This window comes from Gorilla gorilla, chromosome 13 (genome assembly GCF_029281585.2).
Source record: "Gorilla gorilla gorilla isolate KB3781 chromosome 13, NHGRI_mGorGor1-v2.1_pri, whole genome shotgun sequence".
In the NCBI taxonomy this organism is placed as follows: Eukaryota; Metazoa; Chordata; class Mammalia; order Primates; family Hominidae; genus Gorilla; species Gorilla gorilla.
In genome coordinates this window covers 119172143-119182238 of record NC_073237.2, presented here as the reverse complement: position 1 = coordinate 119182238, position 10096 = coordinate 119172143, and the positions used below count along the sequence as shown (strand labels likewise).

General features: G+C 48.3%; 1 protein-coding gene across 1 annotated transcript; it reads right to left on the bottom strand.

Annotated features, from left to right (window-relative positions):
* Nucleotides 1–9148: 9148 nt before the first annotated feature.
* Nucleotides 9149–10096, bottom strand: OR1K1 (olfactory receptor family 1 subfamily K member 1). The gene has a single exon (XM_004048572.5). It carries the CDS (start codon nt 10094–10096, stop codon nt 9149–9151), a length of 948 nt encoding a protein of 315 aa, XP_004048620.5.

Here is a 10096-nt window from a genome sequence, read left to right as displayed (position 1 = left end):
CACCCACCAGCCCCAAGATGCTGCAAGGTGGGTGACTCGAGGAGACATAGCTTCTTAGTTAAGAGTACAATCTTTGTTTCAAATCCCAATCCCACCATTTGTCTCCAGTGACTTACTACCTGTGTCCCCTAGACCTGTCATAGTGAGAGTAAGCAAGCACTTCGTTTTTCAGTCTTTTGTTTTGTTTTGTTTTGTTTTTTGAAACAGGGTCTTGCTCTGTTGCCAAGACTGGAATGCAGTGGTGCAGCCATAGATCACTGCAGCCTCAAATTCCTGGTATTGTGGGATCTGGCCAGCAGCCTGCAATGCAACGGGGCTCTCTCTTTGTTCCCAGGCGGATCGGCAGGTTGAGAAATGATAGACACACACAAGATAGTGAAAGCTGGGTCCGGGGGGGTCACCACCTTCTGGTCCCGCGGTGCCAACAATGCACTGGATATACCAGCATTTATTATTAAGTTTAGTGAGAGCGGGGGTAGGTTAATGAGGGATTTAGGGTCATTTGATTGTGAGGTAAGATGATCACATGGGGATGAAGTAATAACATTTGTATGTAGAAGTACAGTACATTTCTATGTAGAAGTACGGTATACAGAGATAAGAATTTACAATATAGTGCATGCATCAGTAATTTCTAACAGAGCCTTAAAACAGAAACACAATCTTTCTGTAACCTATGATTAGCAAGCTATTAATCAGCAGTAACAATTGCAACAAAAGCTGGTTACAAACAATCCATAGAAACAGGACGTGAAGCTAGAGAACCGGTTAGACCAGAAATTCTCAGAAGGGAGTATGCCCTAACCCTAAAGAGGCCTGGAAGAGCTGTGGCAAGATGAGGGCGTTTATAGCCCTATCTTATCCATATGGACAGGTGCCCCCCATGCGTCCGTTTATAGGCTTTCCACAAGGGTTCCATTCCATTCCCAGAGCTATGAACATCTGCTTTTCTGGGATAGGAATCTTGGTGATGTGAAACCTCCCTGACTGCACATCCATTCATAGGTTCTCTGCAGGGGGAAGCACATCACGCGCTGTTGGCTCGTTCTCGCAGTCCAACCTGGCATTGTCTTTACACAATCCAGCATGCAATTTTGTATTTACAATAATCAGGAGCATTTCATCTTTTATTCTGTAGCAATAGTTTCAGGGGGTCTCCCTACATCCTGGGCTAAAGCAATCTTTCCACCTTGGACTCCCAAAGTACTGAGATTACAGGTGACAGCCACCATGCCTGTCTTCTAAGCAGTTTATATTTATTTCTTAGATAATTCTCACCACTCCAGAGCTATATTATTGTCCTCATTTTTTAGTTAAATGATTTGCCCAAGGTCAACCGGTTAGTACATAGTAAAGTCAGAACTTAAACCTAGGAACTCAGAGCTCAGAACTCAGAATTTTACCACTGTCTGGGAAGCCTTACCCATGAACAGGCAATAATAATGTTTATCCAAAGAGGCTCTTGGAAAGAGTTGAAGGGTGCCTGCCACATAGTTGGTGTTATGGACTGAACCGTCCCCAACCTAGCCCAAATTCCCAAACCCCCAAAGTGACTGTAGTTGGAGATAGGGCCACTGAAGGAGGTAACTAAGGTTAAATGAGTCATAAGGGTGGGGACCAAATCCAGTAAGACCGCTGTCTTTAAAAGAAGAGACACCAGAGCTCCCTTGCTCTCTGCATGTGCACAGAGCAGGTACATGCTAGGATGCAGCTAGAAGGCAGCTGTCTACAAGCTAGGAAGAGATCCCTCACCAGAAACCAACCCTTATGGCACCATGGTGTTGGTGGACCTCCAGCCTCAAGAACTGTGACAAGATATATTTCTATCATTACTCAGTTTGTGGTATTTTTTTAGGGCAGCTGAGCAGACTACTACAGTTGGTGGTCAGGAAATGCAGCTCTTACAGTCTGTGGCTTTGTCTTTGATGTAGCTCTCCCTCTACTCCCAAGGCCTCAGTTCCTTGTCATCATCTTGGTACACCAAAGAGTTCTCTACCTGCCTGGAAGCACCTCCAGCCCATCCAGCCTTTCCTTATCCCATTTCCTTTTTAAAAAACAATTTTGGCTGGGTGCGGCGGCTCATGCCTGTAATCCCAGCATTTTGGGAGGCCAAGGCCGGTGGATCACCTGAGGTCAGGAGTTTGAGATCAGCCTGACCATTGGTGGAACTCTGACTCTACTAAAAATACAATTTAGCTGGGCGTGGTGGTGGGCACCTGTAATCCCAGCTACTTGGGAGGCTGAGGCAGGAGAATCACTTGAACCCGGGAGGCGGAAGTTGCAGTGAGCCGAGATTGTGCCATTGCACTCCAGCCTGGGCAACAAGAGTGAAACTCCATCTCAAAAAAAAAAAAAAATGCATTTCCCATGAGCATGTCACATGATTCTCATGCATGATGAGTGGGTCCGGAATCAGAATGGGTGAGGGGAGGGCTTTTGCTATCTCTCATTTCTGCCCAGAGCCAGATCTGTGCTCAAATATTAGTTCCACTGATTTTTAGCTTGGAGCCTTGGGCAAGTTGCCTCATTGAGTCACAATTTTCTCATCTGTAAAATGGAGACAATAATGTGTGCCACAATGGATTGTTATGAGTATTAAATTGTTATGAGTACAAGGAATGTAAAGCCACTGGCACCACATCTGGCCTGTGCTGAGTTAACTTCCTACCATGTCATTGTGGTTTCCAAGGTCTGTGGTGACGTGATTTCGTGATGTGTGTGGGATGGTCTTGGTCATGGTTTCTCCACAACCTGCCAGTTGTTCTGTGGTCCTTGGAGAGAAAATGAAGTAGGTGGTGGTGTCTGTGTGGGTGAAGTTGAGCTCTTTGCCAAACAAATGGTGATTTGATTTGTTTTACTCATGTCATCCTTCCAGTAACCAATGCCTTTCCAGTTTCATTTTTCCTTCTCACCAGAGACTAGCTGAAAATGTTCCAGTCTAAATTGAATCTGTGTGTGGGTTCAATGACAGCCTCCAAAGAAGGCAACCAGGAGAGGAAACAGTGTCTATAGTGAGGACATGGATGTGATCCTGAGATTGAGAAAGGGGAGCTGGGGCCCTTATTCCAGGAGTTCCTAGGCCAGTGGAAAAACCTGACTTTTACCCTCAAAGAATCCCTGGTAGATTGGTCTAGTCTTGCGGGTGGAGACATACTCACATATAAATCCCCAAAAGCAAACAGAGAAAGCAAGTATATGTTGATGGATCAATCAGCCCTCAGGACACTGAAGGGGCTAGCCAGACTGCATCGGTGAAAAAGGCAAATATCAGAAATAGTTATGGGAGCTGCGTCAGTTTGCTATGACGGTGTAACAAACCATCTCAATACTCAGTGGTTTAAAACATGAGTCGTTCATTATCACTCATGTGTCAATGGGACAGCTGGGGCTTGGCTGATCTTGGCTGGGCTTTGCTCATACATCTGCAGGTCAGCTGAGGGTTCTGCTTAGATCACCTTGGCTACAGCAGCCCTGCCCCAGGTGTCTCTCTTCCCTGTCTTGGGACCAGGGGACTAGGTGGACATGTCCTTCTCATGGCAATGAGAGAAACACAAGCGAACAAGCCCAATATCACAGATACTTTTTTTTTTTTTGAGTTGGAGTCTCACTCTGTTGCCCAGGCTGGAGTGCAGTGGTGCAATCTCAGCTCACTGCAGCTTCCGACTCCTGGACTCAAGTGATTCTCCTGCCTCAGCCTCCCGAGTAGCTGGGGTTACAGGTGCCCACCACCATGCCTGGCTAATTTTTGTATTTTTAGTAGAGACAGGGTTTCACCATGTTGGCCAGGCTGGTCTCGAACTCCTGACCTCAGGTCATCTGCCTGCCTTGGCTTCCTAAAGTGCTGGGATTACAGGCGTGAGCCACCTTGCCCAGCCAGTATCACAAATACCTTTCAAGTTTTGCTAAAATCATGCTTCCTAATATCTTACTGGCCAAAGCAAGTTGCATGGCTGAGACCCCAGTCGTGGTTGGAGGGCAAAGTTACATGGCTCAAAGGTATGGCATCAGGGATGGCTGAGGAACCAGGGCAATTGACGTAACCTACCAGACTCTGTGAGTTTTCCTTAACTCTCCTCTCCCTTCCAACCCAAGTCATTGCTTCCTCTATAGCAGTGGTCCCCAACCTTTTTGGCACTAGGGAAGACAATTTTTCCATGGACAGATGTGGGGAATGGTTTTGGGATGAAACTGTTCCCCTCAGATCATCAGGCATTAGATTCTCATAAGGAGCAGGCAACCTAGATCCCTCGCCTGTGCAGTTCACAATAGGGTTTGCACTCCTATGAGAATCTAATGCTGCCGCTGAGCTGACAGGAGCTCAGGTGGTAGTGCTCACTTGCCCACCGCTTACCTCCTGCTGTGTGGTCTGGCTACTAACAGGCCATGGACTAGTACCTGTCTGTGGCCTGTGGCTTGGAGACCCCTGCTCCACAGCATGTTGTATCTCTCTTCTGGCTTTGATCATGAACTGTGTTCCTGTATTGCGTGTGAGGACAAGGACTTTATTTATAGTCTTAGTGCCTAGTATGGGGGCTGGCACCAGTAAATAATAGTAGATGAGCGAGAGAGCAGAGAACAAAAATAGGGAAGGAGGTGGGAACATATGTGACAAAAAAAGGAGAAAGCAGTACAGGCATGTAAAGGTAAAGGATGTGGAGGAAGCGGGACAGAAGAGCTGTGGATAGAGTGAGTTGGAGGAAGCATCAATGATTCAGAGTGAGCTGAACTGCTTGCTTTGTCAGCTTCTTGGACTATCAATGCTTTTCCAGGATTTTATTTTATTTTGTTATTGTATTTTATTATTTAAGATGGAGTTTCACTCTTGTCACCCAGGCTGGAGTGCAATGGCGCCATCTCGGCTCACTGCAACCTCTGCTTCCTGGGTTCAAGCAATTCTCCTGCCTCAGCATCCCGAGTGAGTAGCTGAGATCACAGGCACATGCCACCACGCCCAGCTAATTTTTGTATTTTTAGTAGAGATGGGGTTTCGCCCTGTTGGCCAGGCTGGTCTTGAACTCCTGACCTCAGGTGATCCACCCGCCTTGGCCTCCCAAAGTGCTGGGATTACAGGCATGAGCTACTGCACCTGGCCCATTGCTAGTATTTTAAAGCAGTCATTTCTGCATCAAGAAAAAGTCTTTATGTTTTTATTTTGCATCCCTAATGGCTGCATTTTCCCTGTGGAAGCCCTTGCATGAAAGAAGACTTAGGTTCTAGAAATTTTCTTTGTACCCTTAGAAGGAGTAATCAATTTACCATTTGTGATGTGAGCTTTTTTTTACTACTAAAATCTCCCCAATTGCTATACCTTTGAAATGAAGGCTGCCTTACTTTACAATGCACAAAGATTACATGACAAATGAGGCTGTAGAGGCAGACTCTGAAATTCTTTTCTTGCAGTGCAATTATTTATTTTTTCTGGAGGAGGTGGTTCACTACACATTATTTTGAATAAACTGAAGGGTTGAAAATATCGGTGCTGGGAGGGTGAGATGAATTGATTCTGAAATGGCCAGAAGTCACTTGAGGACAAACTCAGGGGATGTGGTGGGTGAGAAGAGGTAGATTTCCTCGTGTGGCTCAAAGACCTTGCAAAGAGGGGCTGCAAAAATCCCTGGAGCTGAAGCAGCCTCACTGGAATAAGCCTAAGCTCTTCCAAGGGGACTGCCGGGAAGGGAGTCGGTCATTTGGATATACTTGTTTTATTTAAGGTGTTAAAAATCGGTCTCTTTATATTTCATGTGAAAAAGATCCAGGGAAAACTACTTCAGTGGATTTATGAAGTCTTTTTTTTTTTTTCTTTTGAGATGGAGTCTCTCTTTGTCACCCAGGCTGGAGTCCAGTGGCACAATCTCGGCTTACTGCAACCTTTGCCTCCCGGGTTCAAGCAATTCTTCTGCCTCAGCCTCCTGAGTAGCTGGGATTACAGGCATGCACCACCACGCCCGGCTAATTTTTGTATTTTTAGTAGAGATGGGCTTTCACCATATTGGCCAGGCTGGTCTCGAACTCCTGACCTCGTGATCTGCCCACCTCGGCCTCCCAAAGTGCTGGGATTACAGGCGTGAGCCACTGTGTCCAGCCTTATGAAGTCTTTAGTGGCCTCTCTGGGGACAGAGAAAGGATGGATTCCTCATCTTGTCTCCAGATCACTTCATCTTCTAGGGCTAACCAAAGTAAAACAAGAGGTCAGGTCTAGTTGGGGTGGGGTGGGGTGGGACGGTGGTCCAGGAAGCCACATGCCGGGAGACTGGGCTATTGACGCTCCCACCATTCCCTTCTCCTTGTTTTCCCCAGGTTGCCTGGAGATAGATTAAGCATGTAACCCAGTGCCTGGCACAGAGCAAGTGATCAATACACATTAATTAACTTGACTTGAGTGATGATTTATGGTGTAGTGAAAAGAGAATGATACCGAGGACAGGAGAATTACAACTTAAATTGGCCAGCAGAAGGAACAAGGACAGATCTCCTCACTTCTTTGAGAGTCAGTTTCCTGATATCCAAAATGGGGGTTTGGCACTGGGCTATTGTGGGACCTGGAAGAGCTTATGCTTCTGGTCGTGGTGATTCTGTAGAAGGCACTGACCATGCTGAGGCAGAGGTAGCTTGCTGGTCAGAGTCCAGGGACAGAAGCTACCCTGTCGGCAGTGGGGACCAGTGAGAGTTAGCTGCCCCTTCAGTGATGCGGCCTGTTCTTGGGTTGAAATCTGAGCAGGATGGCTGGGGCAGGGCTGGTGGCCTGGAAAACAGGAGCACTAACAACCTCCTGACTCTTCCGTGCCCCTTTCCCCTTCCTGATGCGGATGACTCACCTGGAAGATCATGAGACGCCCAAGGCCACAGCACGTCACAGGCATGTTCTCTGTGCTAGGTTCAAGGGACCCAGAGATGCCTCACGCAAGGACCCTGATGGTCAGCAGCTGACTCCAAGCCATAGGGCAGGGCTGGTGGTGCAGGTGTTTCCAGGCACAAGTGAATGTGCATCATGGCCGGTATGTTTTTGAAGCTTTAGAGAAGGCAGAGCGGAGGAAGTCGATCATGGGGGCAGGGGACAAGTTATTGACAGAGTAGCAAGGATCTGGCATCACAGCACAAACAAATAACCTGGGCGTGGGAGGGAGGAAGGGAGGCTGGGAAAGGATGGTCTCTATGTCATGGCAGGGCCAGGCTTTGGGGCACTGGCAGGTTGAACAAGGAAGCCTGAAGTTTGCCACTGACTTTGTGTGATCTTGAGCAGGTCCCTTAACCACTCTGGGCCTCAGTTTCCCCATTTATCAAGTGAAGGTGTTCGGTTTGATCAAAGACCTTTCAAAGTGGGGGTGGGGAGAAGCATCGACGGTGGATTCTGGGCCTCCTTTCACCCTCCCTCATCCACACTGCATGGCTTCTCCCCCACCCTGTTTTACAGATTGTGTTTCTATGTAAATAACGTGTTTTTGTTGTTGTTTTTTGTTTGTTTTGGTGTTTTTTTTTTTTTTTTTTGATTAAAGCTACCAGTCTAAAGACCTTTAAGGTCCTTTTTGATCTAAACAGCATAGTGTAGCAGCTCTGGGACTGGGCAGTGGCAGCTCACCTGTGTGATCTGGAAGGGGCTGTTGCTAACCTGGCTCTAGGATCGCTGTAGCTCTCTCTCCTTCTCTCTGGAGCAGGGGAATGGGGGTAGGAGTGGAGTTGGGACTAGGGGATGGGGAAGTGGGTGCAGATTTCTTAGAGAAACAGAGACCTAAAAGCTCCTGCCTCACATACCTGTTTGGTAAAAACTCGGGCACCATGAGGCCTTTTCAGACCCCAAAATGTGTCCTTACTTGAGGCAGCGAACCTGCCCTGGTCTGAGACTTCTTCCTGCAAGTGCTTCCACTGAGACACCAAAACCTGGCGTGTGGATTCTATGGGGCCCATTAAAACACACCTGCATGACCCATGTGGCATAAGGGCTTGTTCTGGCTCTGACACTGACTAGGTTACCAGCTTTGAGCCTCAGTTTCCTCATTCATAAAGTGGCAATAAGAGTACCCATACTTTTTGTGGGTAAAAATAAGTGAAATGCTGGCATACGATAAAGACCTATCCAATGCCTGCTCCATCTGCCCCTAACACCTATGCCTCCTCCTTCTCAGCTTTGCTTTGTTCATTCATGACTGTGCGTGTCCACAATGTGCTCCTTCTACAGAATGCCAGGTGGGGCAGAACAGGTGCCATGATAGCAAACAAGGGAAAGAACAAAGAATTAGAAGAACGGACTTCTTCTAAATGCATGTTAGTATGAACACAGAGTCATTTATTCATATTAGATGTGCAGAGGGCCTCCTGTGTGCCACACTGAGCTCATTAGGAGGGGCTGGCCCTTCACACATGAGTGTGTGAATTTCTCTATTCCAGTCCCAGTTGAGAAGTCAATTTATTTGAAAACACATGGCCATATGACTGAAGAGAAAGTGCTCATCCACACAAGGCACGTTCTGCGGATGTCACACCCTCCTGGATTGCCCTCGGTCTGTAGGAAATGGTGGAATGCATTCTAAATGCCTAAGAGTGATCATCAGAAGAGCATGATGTGGCAGAAGGGGTGCAGGTTTTGCTTTCTAAGAACTGTGTGAATTTGAGAAAGTCACTTCTTTTTTTTTTGAGATGGAGTCTTGCTCTGTTGCCCAGGCTGGAGCTCAGTGGCACAATCTTGGCTCACTTCAATCTTCATCTTTTGGGTTCAAGTGATTCTCTTGCCTCAGTCTCCCGAGTAGATGGGATTACAGTTGTGCGCCACCACGCTTGGCTAATTTTGGTATTTTTAGTAGAGACAGGGTTTCGCCATGTTGGCCAGGCTGATCTTGAACTCCCAACCTCAGGTGATCCACCACCTCGGCTTCTCAAAGTGCTGGGATTACAGGCGTGAGCCGCTGTGCCTGGCTGGAAAGTTACTTCTTATCTTTGAGCCTAAAGACAAATTTTCTTGTGTGTAAAACCGGATCATAATATCTGCATCCTGGGTGGCTGTGGGAATAAAATGAGATCAGGCAAGGATCTGCTTCCGGGCAGGTGCTCAGAAAATGACAGCTGTTATGATTTTTGAGCATAGCAGAGGACAGAGGGTCACGTTCAAGAGTTGCCAGTGTGGGTGATGCAGTCTGTCCTCAGTGGGGTCCTGCCCTCAGGAGTCACTAGCTGAGGTCCTTCGCCCAATGAGAAGGGCTCGGAGTGCCCCCTGTACATCGCGATTCCAGAGGCTGTAGATGATGGGGTTTAGCATGGGGGTGACTACAGTGTACATGACAGTGGCCACACGGCCCCGCTCTGCCTCGCATCGGGATGTGGGCTGGAAGTAGACTGCAATGACTATCCCATAGAAGAGGCTCACCACAGCCAGGTGGGAGCCACAGGTGGACACAGCCCAGAGCCTCCCAGAGGCTGAGGGCAGCTGGAGCACGGCAGCTGCGATGGCCCCATAGGAGGCGAGGATGAGCAGGAAGGGAGTGACCACCACTGCGGTGCCCTCGGTGAAGATGAGCAGCTGGATGTGGTGGGTGTCAGAGCACGAGAGCCTTAAGAGAGGCTGGTGGTCACAGAAGAAGTGGGGCACTTGGTGGGAAGCAGAGAAGGACAAGCGAGCCATGAGCAGGATATGCAGGAGGGAGTGGACGTGGGACAACAGCCATGCCATTCCCACCAGGGCTGCGCACATGGCCCGGGACATCCTCGTGGTATAGGGGAGGGGGTGCCGGATGGCCACGTAGCAGTCGTAGGCCATGGCCGCCAGAAGACAGCTATCAGTTATCCCCAGGGCAAAGAAGTACATTTGGGTCAGGCAGCCAGCCAGCGAGATGGAGCGGTCGTGGGCCAACAAGTTGGCTAACATCTTGGGCACAGTGACGGAGGCGAAGCAGAGGTCAGCAAAGGACAGGTGGGCCAGCAGGAAGTACATGGGTGCATGAAGGGCTGGACTGGCCTGGATGGCAGCCACAATGAGTCCATTACCCAGGAGGCTGGCCACATACAAGAGCAAGAACAGCACAAAGAGAGGCCGCTGCTGTCCAGGACTTGTTGTCAGTCCCAATAAAATTAATGAGATTCCCTCTGAAGACTCATTGGCAGCCTCCAT

What these genes read in the sequence shown, in the direction of transcription:
- OR1K1 (XM_004048572.5), bottom strand. Translation starts at nt 10,096, where the DNA reads ATGGAGGCTGCCAATGAGTCTTCAGAGGGAATCTCATTAATTTTATTG.